We start from the raw sequence: 13,316 nt of genomic DNA, 5'->3' as shown, positions 1-13,316 counted from the left end.
GCATTTTGCAGGACTCAGTTCAGTCTGGCATATACTGGGGAGCCCAGAGCTGGACCCAGCTCCAGACACGTCCCACTAGAGCTGAGTTGGAGGGGCAGGATCACCTGCCTCAGCCTGCTGGCAGCACTCCTCCTAATACAGCCAGGGTGCTGTTGGCTGCCTTTGCTGCAGGGACATGTTGCTGGCTCACGTTCAACTTGGTGTCCACCAGCACCCTCAGGTCTCTTTCTGCAAAGCTGCTTTCCAGCTGATCAGCCCCCAGCTGGTACTGGTGCCTGGGGTAATTCTTCCCAAAGTGCAGGAGTTTGCATTTTCCTTTGAGCTTCACAGTTTTCTGTTGGCCCCTTTCTCCAGCTTGTTGAGGTCCCTCTGAATGGCAGGACAACAACCACTCCTCTAGTAGACAAGCCGTTCAGTCTCCTACGTGCCTTTTGCAGCGTGGCAAAACTTGCTTTCTTTGCCTCCCCAGTACCATGGCGTGGATGGCGTCTGTGGTGAGAAAAGTCGTAAGGCTCTTGAAATAACTCTGGCTTTACAGTCAAGGGTCTTTAACAAGCTTAGGGGAACAACTTCTTTACAGCGTAAGCTAAAATTTAGGGGTTCTTGAATATGGTAGGAATCTCTAGACAGCAAAGATAAGTTTCAAAACTTAGTGTTTTCAAAATGTAATGCTCATCGACATTGCATGCTGTGTATCATCATATTCTTTTCTGCAGAGTGTTTATGATAATACAAAGGCTAATAACTAAAGCCGACTCAAGGGATTGTACTACTGACTGAAAACGTTGCCGCTTGTGTTTTTTCAGACGCTCCTATTGCAAAAGCTGCTGTTGAAAAGAAACCATTTTTTTAATAAGAAGAGAATGGGTAAGTTCATCATCTTGGAGGTTTGTTTTCTTGTTTCCTATAACGTGAAGCATTTTCTCTCTTATGTTGGCGGAGGAGGTGGATTGTTAAGACTTTAAATCTTGATCTTGTCACTGTTTTTATCGGCTCAAAAGTTAATGGAACTTCCTACAAATGCTTTTTAGGAGGATTTTCTCAAGTGACTGTTCATTTTTTGAAAGACTTGTTCAGAGTGCATCTATCTAACAATAAATTTCTCTTGCTTAATATGCATAGCACATAAAATGTACTTGATAAAATAGGATGCCTTCAGGCTTTTATAGCACTAAACTTTTAGCTAATGGACAAGAAAATTTCCCTATGTTCTGTTTTATGGTTTTTTGTTCATTACCTAAAGTCAGCTGGTTGAATGCTGAGATCTTAACAAGGACTGACTTTTTCTGATAAATTACTGTGTGTTTGTGTGTGTGACCTGACTAAATGTCTGAAATTATTGTGTCTGCCTCTCTGCAAATGACTGGTCATGAAACACGATTGAACAGCTTCTGGTTTTATCTATACCTTTTCTGAATGCATTTTAGCATCTTTGGCACTGGCAGTACTTTACTAAAAATGGCAATAACTACATGGTAATTAAATTTTAACTTCAAATTCACAAAACAACTTAATTGATTGGGGCAATGTTGTATTTGCGATAATGCTAGATATGATGTAAAGTACTTATTAGAATATAATTAATGTAATTTCTATTCTTTTTTCTGTCAGAAGGAGAAACAACACCAACAATCCAATGTCAAATTTGTAGGCTATATGTGTTTTATCTTCTGTACTGCTGCATACCATCATGAAATACTGGCAGTGTATTACTTCTCTAGAAGCATACAGATCTCTTCTGTTATACTTTTCCAAGCTGGAAGAACTTCCAGGACTTTCATTTTGTACTTTCTGTCAAGATTGTTCTGAAAATCAAATTTTATGTGCAGTATCAACTTCAAGTATTTTTAAATGGAATTCTAGTAATACTTGCTATATTAGTCTCTTAGAAAATACAGTATATGAAGGAATGCATTAACTTTCCAGATTGATAGGAATTGTATATTCAGTAGGGCGGGGGTTTTTGTACACTCATTTTTTCAAAAATATTTTAATATTAACCGCGGTCTTTATTACTTAAAAGTTTACAGGAACTTACAAAGACCAACTACAGAGACAGTCTCCTTAGTGCTATGGTGCCCTGTTGTGGTAAGCACTGTAGAGGCACAAAGTAGTCAGTGGTTCCTGCCCCAGAGAGCATCCTGCTTAAATAGAGAAGATGGTTGCAAGATGGGGAAAACGTTAAAACAGTGCAGAGGGAGCAGTGCAGTGGTAGCAACAGTAATGTTGTTTTTTCGATAGCGATGTTAGGAGAGAATAAATGACTGAACAAAAAGGAAAGGGGGATAAGGGCTTATAGAGAAACAAAGTAGGGAGTGGATATATAGTGAGACAAGGGGGAAGGGAAGCAGAGAAAGTACAGTGAAAACTACTGTGTGAAGAATTTCCAAATTTCCTTGGTTTTAGTGCTTTTGCACTTACCCTGTTTTCCACCAAAAGTCACAACATGGGTGTGCACTAATGCTGTATGGTTCTGGGTCTGGCTGGGCAGTGTGGGAGGATGAATTCTATTTCATGTCATTCCTTCAGTACATGAATGCTGATTGCTTTTGTTCTTACCTGTGCTTCAAAAAGCTCTTTTTTTCTTGCAGTCTGTATTTTTAAATGCTAGATATGTATTTAGGTAACTTAACTACTAGTATGATAAACGTGGAGGGAAGCAGTTCAATTCACTTGAGAATGTCTGAAGGAAAATTTCATCCCTATGTACATTTTAGAAATCGTGTCAGAATTTACTGATGGAGAAATGAGAGAGGAGAGATGTTAATAAAAAAAAATCTTACTTTTTCAAAAAATCTTACTTTAAAACAGATTGCTGAGTGCTTCAGAGAAGTTGTCTTCAAATACATAAAATGCTTCTGTCATTTCTTGTTGTATTGGGTTCTTCTATCTACAAACATAGTTATAGAAAAGACTGCAGTTTGCATTCTTAGTGATGTGAATCAGTTGTCGTGTTCTGAAACTGTTAATCTGTTTTCCATTGTAGATGGAGAAGAGAAAACATACGGTGGGTGTGAGGGCCCAGATGCTATGTATGTGAAGTTAATATCCTCCGATGGCCATGAGTTCATTGTAAAAAGAGAGCATGCATTAACATCAGGAACAATAAAAGCTATGTTGAGTGGGCCAGGTAGGTACAAAAGATTTAGTACCTTCACATCCTTTGTTATCGTTTTTGGACAATTTGAATTTATATCATGCAGTGAGTGAAAGTTGGAGTAAATTATAACTTTTCCAGATCCTGACTAGTTCCTCTTTCCACTGGAACAGTCCACCTCTGTGGGGTGTTGTACTACCAGACATATAATTGGACTGACTCTGGTTTTGGACAGTTAGCAATCTTACAGTGTCATTACTACTGGTTTCCAATGGTATGAGAACTTGAGGGTATTAAATGAAACATATAGCAGTCAAGTTCAAAACAGACGAGAGTTAGTAGTTCCTCATTGCCACCTCCGTGGTGGAACTTTTAGTATTCTGTACTGATTCTGGCTGAGATGGAGTTAACTTTCTTCACAGTAGGTCACATGGTTCTGTGTTTTAGATATGTGACCAAAACAATGTTGATAACACACCAGTGTGGTTTAGATATTGCAGAACAGTGTTTGCACAGTGTCAAGGCCGTCTCTGTTTCTCACTCTTCTCCCCACCCAGTGAATAGACAGGGTGGGGTGCAAGAGGTTGTGAGGGAACACAACCATGCATATGACCTAAACTAGCCAAAGAGATATTCCATGCATTATAAGAGAGAAGGAGTTAGGGAAGTTAGACATCTTTTGCTTGGGAACTGGCTAGGCATCAGTCTACCCATGGGAGGGTAGATCAGCTTACAGAGGGGAAGGACCTCATGTGTTACTGAATATATGAGTCTGCCTCTGGTTTAAAAAGTGTCTGTACTAATTCTTGAAGACAGAAAGGTTGGAGGAGACAACAGGAAGAAGTTAACACATGTGCTTTCCTTCTTCTGTACCTTCATCCCGTACGTTTACCGTTGGCCACTTGAGTGGTGGGCAGTGGGCTACGTGGGGCTCTGGTCTGAACGTGGTCATTCTGTCGCAGTTTTGACCTGGCCGGCAAGCAAACACCACACAGCCTCTCACCCGCCTTCCCCTACCCCTGGGGAATGGGGCAGAGAATTGGAGGGGTAAAGGCAGGGAGACTCGTAGGTTGAGATAAGAAAAATTTAATAATTGAAATAAAATACAATTTTAAAAAATAATGATGATGATGATAATAATAGAATATGCAAACGAGCGATGCACAGTGCACTTGCTCACCACCTGCTGACCAATGCCCAGCCTGTCCCTGGCTAGCAATCCTGGAGGAGAGAAAACCCAAAATCACAATCCTGGAAAAGAGAGAGAGAGAACTTCCCAGCCAACCTTCATATATATATTGAGCAGGACGTCCTATGGTATGGAATATCCCATTAGCCAATTCCAATCAGTTGCTCTGCCTATGTTCCCTCCCAGCTTCTTGCACACCTGCACACTAGCAAAGCATGGGAAGTTGAAAAGTCCTTGATTTCTTAGCAACAGCTAAAACCATCAGTGTATTGCCAATATTCTACCAAATCACGTACTAACTCTAAACCAGCACTATTCTAGCTACTAAGAAGAAAACAAACTCTATCCCAGACGAAACCAGGACGCATTCTTATATTCTTTTTTAAATTCTGGCGAGGGGGATTACTGGAGAGATCTATTTGCTTAATATATTTTTTGATTACTTAGGAACAGTTGGGCAGACTGAGCAATTAAAATTCTCAGCTTAATGTTCTGCTAAATGTCATTGTAATGGTTGCATTTGAAGATTTATAGCAGATCTGTTGTGTCTGATCCACCCATATCAGCCTCCCAGACATGTAAGAGGAAGAGTAGTTACAAGACCTGCTCTGAATTCGTTCCACAAACAATGTGAAGAAATAAAAGGTGAAGGAGCTGCTTAGAGGGATAGAAAACTGACTCTGTGGAGGAGTTTGTATTCAAGCACATTTTGTATAAAAACTACCAAGATAAATGAGTTCATAAGGAAAAGTACCCGTGCTGTCTACTTCAGTAGGTCATAATTTCACTGATGTGTGTTTTCTATTTCAGTACTGTGACATTGCCAATATGCTAAGATTTCCTGTGCTAGAATTCAAGCCAGATTTGCTTCAGTGCATGCAGATGTTTCCACACAAATGTGTGTAGACATGAGTAAATAGCTCTGCTTTGTAGTTAGAAGGGGACTCCTATAGAAATAGTGGGACCCAAACATTGCTAGGTCTCCCATAAGTATGGAGTACCTGTTAATGGGTTTCATATTGTTTTTTCAGCTTAATGAGTTGAAAGTCCAGAGAGATGAAGAAAAGGGGGACGAAGATAACAGTAGAAAGGCTGTGGGACTAACCATCATATCATCCAATTTTCATGCTTATAGACACTAAAGAAAGCTAATGTCAAATATACTTGTGTTTTGAGATGAGAGCTTTGAATAAATTCTTCAATATCGAATAGGGATAAACTGATACTATATGTAACTTTTCCTCCAGTACAACTAGGGTTTTCCTGTCCCTCTTGCCTGCCTGTTTTCACAGCTTATCAAGTTAATGCATCTTTGAGGTTTCAACCTGCTGTCAAATCTGCCTGAAACTGACCGAGAAGTTCAAAGCTAGTGGGATCACAGAAGGGGCTACTGATAAGTGTGCATGTGCAGATACGGAACATCTATAAGCCACTTTTTTTTCTTGGATAAGACAGCTAGAAATTTAGATTGAGGCTTTTTTTTAACCCATTGTTACTGCCACCTTTAGAGCTGAGCACACCACAGTTTTAGAGCACCTATCAAGCATCAGAAGTAAACAGAATCACAGAATGTTAGGGATTGGAAGGGACCTCAAAGGATTATTTAGTCCAATCCCCCAAAATTCTAATTCAAAACTAAAATTCTGATGTAGTTGTTTATAATATTATAACAGGCTGCAGCCAAAATAAACATCTTGTAATGCAGGAGATCTTAATATTCTTGAGGGTTGTGAATGTGGCACGTCCTGCTTTACACTGAAGAATCTGATACCCAGGAATGTGAGACTTATGCAAGTCTACTTAGAATGTGTTGTATTGGTATGGTCAAGCCTTTCATTTTGCAGTGAATTGAGATTCTGATTTTTGGTTTGGTGTTTTGTTTGTTTGTTTTTTTCCCACAGGACAGTTTGCAGAAAACGAAACAAATGAGGTGAATTTTAGAGAGATCCCATCCCATGTCCTATCCAAAGTATGCATGTATTTCACCTACAAGGTCCGCTATACTAACAGCTCTACGGAGATTCCTGAATTCCCAATTGCACCTGAAATTGCACTGGAACTTCTGATGGCTGCAAACTTCTTAGATTGTTAAATAAAATAAATTATAATAAAAAATGTAAAACTTTTTTCAGTATTTAATACATGTAGTTCAGTTAGTAACTTTTTTCAGATAGCATGTTGCGTGTGTGCTGTTGAGAACTGTAAAGTTCACTGCAGAGGCAATTGCCTTCAGTCCTTTTGCATATAGCAATCCTTGAGTTGAAGTTTGTTTTGCTGCTTACACAAATAAGGACTTTTCACAAACTGAGACAAATAAACAAATATGCCAATTAGTAGATGGCTATGCCTTATCCTTTAGGTGTGGTAGAACTTTCTTTTAATACAATGACCATAGAAAATACTGGAGTTTAGTGTAATGCTCTCTAAAAGGTAATTGTAGTTAAATATAAGTAGCCGTTTAGGGTTCCTAACTTTCTCTTATTGTTAAAGTTTCTAAACATCTGAACTTAATCTCCTTTGTAAGATAACTGTCCTTTAGCATAGTTATACTAACTAGATTAGAAGTGACCTCTCCAAGGTTTGTATACTGGCCGTGATACTCCATTTAGGTTGAAAGTGGAGTATGTAGGAGAATGCTTAAGGCTTTTAATTTAAATCATAGTATAGACATGCATAAAGGTGTACTTGATACCTTTTCCTTTTATAACCTGAGTTTTCCCCGTTAGTAATTACAAATATTCAAGTCACTTGTCTGTACAGTAAGACTGTGATCCTGCTGACAGTGGCTTTTAAGGGGAAAAATAAGTGTTAGAATCTGTGTATATTATCTTCTGTATAACACATAAGGTTATTCTTAATGTACTGTCACTTGACTGGATATGGATTTTATATGGTTTCAGTTATGGTTTATTTCCATTGTTGTGATTGGTTATGTAAAGTCTGTATTTAATCTTTAGACTAGTAGTCATTTAAAGTTTGTAACATAGCAACTGAAAAAAGATAGCAATTATCCTATCTTTTACCTCTTCCTCGACCTCTCCCTTGTATCCACAGAAAAAGACCCTGAAATGTGGAGGTCTTTTATATTTGAAGGAAAGGGCATTAAGCAGATGTTTAAGGAGCTGTTTTATAAATTTCATAGGTATTTCCAATGTTTTTACAAGTATTTTAGGGGAAAAGGATTGGCAAGCCACTGACATAATACTAGAGTGGAACACATTGTCTCTTGGTAGTTCCTGCTGGTAGTTGCCTATACTAGCAGTTCTTTGTTCAAAACAAGTTTCCATAAGGGGAAAAAAAAATTAAACTCAAGGCAAGAAGTTGCTTTTTGTTCAGCTGCAGCCTGAAGAACCCTTCTGCCAAAATCATCTGTAAATGAGAATGAATCTAATGCATCATAAAAAATGATGCAAGAACAATGTATTTAGCGTTTCCATCAGCTGCCACTGCTTCAGCTTTGTTTTGATCAAGAAGTAGTTGTGGTCTTTCGTGGAAAAATCCCACCAACAGATGGTGGGACCTCTTTATTGATGTATTAACACATGGTGAATTCAGAGGGCTGAAACTCTCCTCTAAACCTGTTTGCCAATGGAAATACAACTTTGAAGAGACTTTTCTGGGCAAAAATTAGTAACTTACATAGACTATGCAGTCTGCCCATGGAGGAGTTTGGTTCTGACACGTGAAATGTTACTCTGGGCTTGAACAACGCTTGATAGACAAGCTGACGTTTGCCGACGTGTTGATAGATTAGCTGACGTTTATTCCCATCGCATACTTTGGCACAATTTATTGTGGTTAAATGGGGATGTTTATGACTAGATTGGTTTTGCACGACAAAGCTGAAGTGCATTGCAAGGCAATTGTCTGAAATCCTGTGTTTAAGCACTCTGGTCAGTGCTGTTAGTAACTCATTTTCAAGAGCACTAAAAAGATAAACACAAACCAGAGATACCCTGTTATGCTGCTTTTGTTAGAGCCACTAGGAATACCCTAAAAGGTCAAGGAATACCAACATGGATGTTTTAGTCCCAACGACATTTCACTCTTAGCAAGTCTTAAGTTCTTTAGACGTTTTTAATAGTCTTGAGTTTAATGACTTGACATTCAAAATTATTTAGTTCAAAATGGAAGTAGAAGGATGACACTTTCTAAATTTTTTTCCCTTCTTTTTTTTTTTCCCCTTTTTAAGCCTTCTAATACAATTTCCTGTTAAAATACATTGCATTTTATGATTCCATACGTCAGCAGTAAGGTAAAATAGCTGGTTTAGTTCTGAATAATAATTTTGTTGTTTTTCCTTCAGCTTAATGTATCATACAGTAGCTTTGAACACTCAGGAAATGCAGTAGTGTCCTGGAGCGCACTATTTGCAAAACCACCGGCTGTTAAGAAAACTAACCTGCAGATTTCTAAGGGGGAGGGGGGCAGAGGGAATTAGTGCAATTTCCGTGATAGTGACATGGGTATGCTATTATCAGACAATTGGAAACTTAACCACGCTTAACCCCTGAGTTCTAAATAAATTTCAAAATTGAAAATTTTTAAACCTGTGTTTCTGTTGATTTATGACTTCTCAAAACAAGTACTCATATGTAGAATCATAGTTTTCATGGTTATGTGGTGGGGAAATTGCTAGTATAATTAGTATTTGGGTAGTAGGTGGTGGAACTGCATGTATAAAATTAAAGGGCTTTTTCACAGTTCTGAAGAGTTTCATAGATTTAAAGTGTTTAGGTATCTTTGCTCCTCTGAATTACAAATATGTGCAACTCTTAAAAGCAACCAAGTACTAAAAAAGGATGGTATTCCTCAACAGCTTTGAAGAGGATATTTTGAAGACTTCAGGTGTCCCATAATGCCCCCTTTTACTTAGTAAGCTAGTCCTGCATCTGTTGGTTCAAATTTTAAACTGAACCACTGATTTAGCCATAAAAACTTGCAGATTCCTTACTAACTGTGAGCAATGAGAAAAGTCCTGCTAGGTAATGGGTTTTTATCACTTGAGTGTAAGCTGCTGAAGGAGTCTCTGATGGTCTCCAACATCCAGACCAGTAAGAACTCTGCTCCACAAGACGTGGAAGTCCTTTTTGGTTTTGAGGTTGAAGGAAGGAGGAGTCGCCGAGATTCACCACGCACGCCCTTATACTCAACAGGTGTGTTGAACACGATGTCTAAAAGGCATTTCTTAATTAACAGTAGTAAGAGTGGAAAATTAGTTGCTTCTGTCCGCGTTTTATCTCCGTGTATCGTATTTCACAGGTGTAAGTCGCAGCGGTGGCTATTTGTTTTTTTCACCCTTTCTTGCTTCTGCTGTTCCCATTGAAAGGCATTTCCCAGTACCAGCCTGAATCTGTTGGCATACGTGATAGATGAAGGGGATAAAGAAATTAATGGGACAGGAAAGTTAACTTTGTGTCCTTAGTTTTCTTTATTTTGTTAATTCTCAACTGTTGCCGTATAATTTAAGAGAGTAACAGCTACTGCAGAGTCACCAAAAGCACAGTGTTAGTGGGGAGGTACTAATGAGAAATAGCACGTTTTCCTCGCTGAAGACTAAGGGTGGAGGCTCTGGTGTAAACTTAATTTCAACAACTGAATGAGAGAAAAATAACAGGAGCTCATTTTTTAAGATTGAGTGGATTTGGAAATGAAACTATTTTGCTGGGTTTTAATAACAGATAGACCAAAGCTTTGCAATTAGCAAAAAAGGCATTTGGTAGTTTTTACCATGGAAAAAGTTCAACTTTGAAGGATCTTTGGACAATTAAACTGGATTGAAGTGAAGTTTATTTTTAAAAGTAGCTTATTAGGTGGCAGTTTTGTGGGAAGATACCAATGCTGTGAACTCGTGTTGCACAAAGGTTGGAAGAGTGAGAAAAGAGCACATAGTAAATTTTGTGATTATTATCAGCCACCTAGGAAGCTTGTTTGAGTGTCATCACTGGGGCAGCACACAGAAAAGAATGTGACGTTTTACAAGTTCAAGTTTTAACGAGTGTTCTGTGTCATGAAATAAAGCTTTCAGTAGGTTACATCTACAATGCAGGTTGTGGTGCAGCCTCTTTTATATGGGAGAAAGAGCACTGAGATTAAAAAAAAAAAAGAAAAGGAAATATTTCTCTCTGCCATGTTACTGTTTTATGTTTACAGAATACAGAATTTTCCTCCCACGCTATGTGGGAGGTGCAAGATCGTGACTGTTGTTAGACAAATTAGAGTTAGAGTACTTCCAACGTTTTATCCTATTGAACTTAGGTACCCGAGCAGTTTTCAAGATGTCAATCATGTAATGTTCTGTAGCCTCACTTGTTGAGGGTAGAATTGGAAAATTAAGTTAAAATTGCCCCTGAAATATGTACTGTGGTTTAGATTGGCGAAAGTAACAACTTGAGAGTTTTTAGATAAATTAAGATCTTACTGCACGATGCTAAAGTTTCTGGTTTTCAGAATAGTTTTGAGAGATGAGTTTTTTTGGAATACAGGCATGGATTAATGCTACTCCTTACTTATTTGTTGCCAGTTTCTTTTTGCAACCAGAAGTTACTTTGACCTTAAAACCAAATACTGTTAATTCTTTTAATGTTACTTCAAATTTTAAACTGCCTTCTCAGATGAGAATTCACAGCTGAGACTTTTATTCCCATGAAAAAATACTACTGGTATCCTACCTGCACTTAATAAGGGAAAACCCTTATCTCCAAAATCACCACTACACAAAACCGTGACATACGTAACTCATGTCTTCGGTTGCTATAAATTCTTGTTACTGTCTAGTAAAGCAATGAGGTACCAGTTATGCAGGTTAATTCACTCTTACATAACTAGTTCTCACTAGTTTTTTTGGTTGGTATCACCAGGCCTGAAAAACATGTAGAATCTAAATGCGTTTGGCACAAAGGATTTATCTTCTCTTCTTACACAGGGAAAAACTTCCTGCATTACCTTACTAAATTGACATATAAAACTTTCAAGAAGTGACACTCTTATTTGAGTCAGAATGATTTGTAGCAAACTGCTTCAAACATGTAAATGATATCTCAATATTGCACTAAGCTACTTTCAGATTTGTCATAAAGCACTTAAATATTGAAAAATATTTGGCTGATAGTACCAACTATGACTTAACAAGAGAACTGTCAGCAAATATTTAGCTGAAATAGGTAACTGCTCATCCGTTGTGTTTTCACAACATAGCTCAGTTTCATGGAAGGGACATTAAATCATAGAATCATAGAATGGTTAGGGCTGGAAGGGACCTTCAAAGGTCATCTAGTCCAACCCCCCTGCAAGGAACAGGGATATTTCCAACTAGATCAGGTTGCTCAGGGCCTCGTCCAACCTGGCCTTGAACGTCTCCAGGGATGGAGCATCCACTACCTCTCTGGGCAACGTGTTCTAGTGACAAACACAAACCGTAAGTTTGTTACAACCATATAAGTTACCCGAGAAGCCTCTTCTCCAGCAATTTTATCTCGCTTCTAGACTAGCAAGACCAAACAGCTACTTAAAGGAAACTCCTTACCAGCATCATCTTCTTCATCGGTTATGAAGTCAGAGTCACTTCTGGGTATTCCTAATAACAAAATCAACTAGGTATTCATATAACTCTTGGGCTTACCTGAGAAGCCTTCAGTCCACAGTCTCTAGAGGTAAAATAAAATTACTAAATGAGAATTATATTTGAATCTTACAGGTATTATCACTGAGCAGCATCTGAACCCTTGTATTTGACAGACACCGTAATTAACCTGCTCACAGGGGTTCTGGAAATGGATGCTTTTGATGTGGAAGAACTTTTAATAATTACATAACCTTGCACTTTATAATGCATTCATCTATTTAATTGAGTATAGGTCCTACACAATCCTCATTATTTTAATTTTCTATGGCTTTTATCTTCATAGGTATTTATCTCTACAGCATTTAAAAGAGTTAGAGGACTACTGGTGCCAAAAAAACATGGTTCGACAATTACTACAAATTGGTAATTATGGCATATTACTAAAACAGGCAATTCTGCTCCTTTCCCTGGCCACATGTCCTCCCCCTTCCCCTGCAGTAATTATAACAGCTGTGTGTCCGCATAATAAGACAGATTCTTTTTCTGATCTGATGAGAAAATTATTTTGGTAGTTTAGTCTCCCTGTGGATAAGCTGAAAGCCACAGATCACCCAGTGGCTGCAAAATTGTCAAATCCTATTCAAGAAAAGAAACGGAAGCACACGACATCCCAGAACAAGATTACCCTCTTCTGCAGGCACTTCACTTGCAGCAGATTAGGAATAAGGTGAAATTTTTCTTTCTTAGCTACCTTTCGTCCCTTTGAAAGTCCTGGAATGGAAGCGGTAACATGTCTGTTACTATTCAGAACTAAGATGAAAATGGAATATGCTGTTGATGAAAAACCTACGTTATCACTAAGGAATAGAACAACAATAAAATCTCTACAGCTTAAAGACATCTTGTCTTGGTTTGATTCTACATCTTTAGATGGAGTTTTCTGCAGGTGCATCAAGCTTATGTTTATCAGATGATCTCCATTCCACAGACTTTTTAAAATCAGTGCTCTTCCTTAAATTAGCAGGCAGGAGAGGAAGAAGTAGTTGGCACAATTCCTCTGGGACGTAGGGAGTCCTCCACGCTCGTGAGATGCAGTCTCTTGGCACTGCAGATTATGGTTGCTATGCCAGTGGAGCAATAAGGGGAGGTCAACACGAACGTGCAGTTGACTTCTGTGTGAGAAGGAGACAAGGTGGAAAGCTCAAAAAATACGGTGGACACAGACAAAAGAAATCAAGCTCCTGTGTTATTATAGTGGCAGAAATTGTGAAGAAGCAGGCAGTGATAGTTCAGTATGTGCAATGATACAGACAAAAAAAAGGGAGAGCAGAGGAAAAAAATGTTTGGTAATGTTTGAAAATGTTATGGATAACATAGGGAATGGAGTATAAAATTACAGGGACGCTAATCGAGAAACAGGTTTGACCTTTGTGAAACTGGCTAGATATATCAGAAAATTATCTAAT

General features: G+C 38.4%; 1 protein-coding gene across 2 annotated transcripts; it reads left to right on the top strand.

Moving 5' to 3' along the window:
• Nucleotides 1–806: 806 nt before the first annotated feature.
• On the top strand, nt 807–6,619 carry ELOC (elongin C). 2 transcript variants are annotated; one of them, XM_086608701.1, is made up of 4 exons: nt 830–867; nt 2,024–2,088; nt 2,987–3,130; nt 6,188–6,619. In XM_086608701.1, the coding sequence occupies exons 2-4, from the start codon at nt 2,073–2,075 to the stop codon at nt 6,376–6,378; spliced, it is 351 nt and encodes a 116-aa protein (XP_086464827.1). In that variant the 5' UTR covers nt 830–867; nt 2,024–2,072; the 3' UTR covers nt 6,379–6,619. The 2 variants fall into 2 exon arrangements, with proteins under 2 accessions (XP_009987890.1, XP_086464827.1); XM_009989588.2 differs by lacking the exon at nt 2,024–2,088 and having other exon boundaries at nt 807–867.
• The last annotated feature ends 6,697 nt before the right edge of the window (nt 6,620–13,316 follow it).

Source organism: Tauraco erythrolophus, chromosome 3, assembly GCF_009769465.1.
Source record: "Tauraco erythrolophus isolate bTauEry1 chromosome 3, bTauEry1.pri, whole genome shotgun sequence".
Lineage (NCBI taxonomy): Eukaryota > Metazoa > Chordata > Aves > Musophagiformes > Musophagidae > Tauraco > Tauraco erythrolophus.
This window is presented reverse-complemented; position numbering and strand designations above follow the sequence as displayed.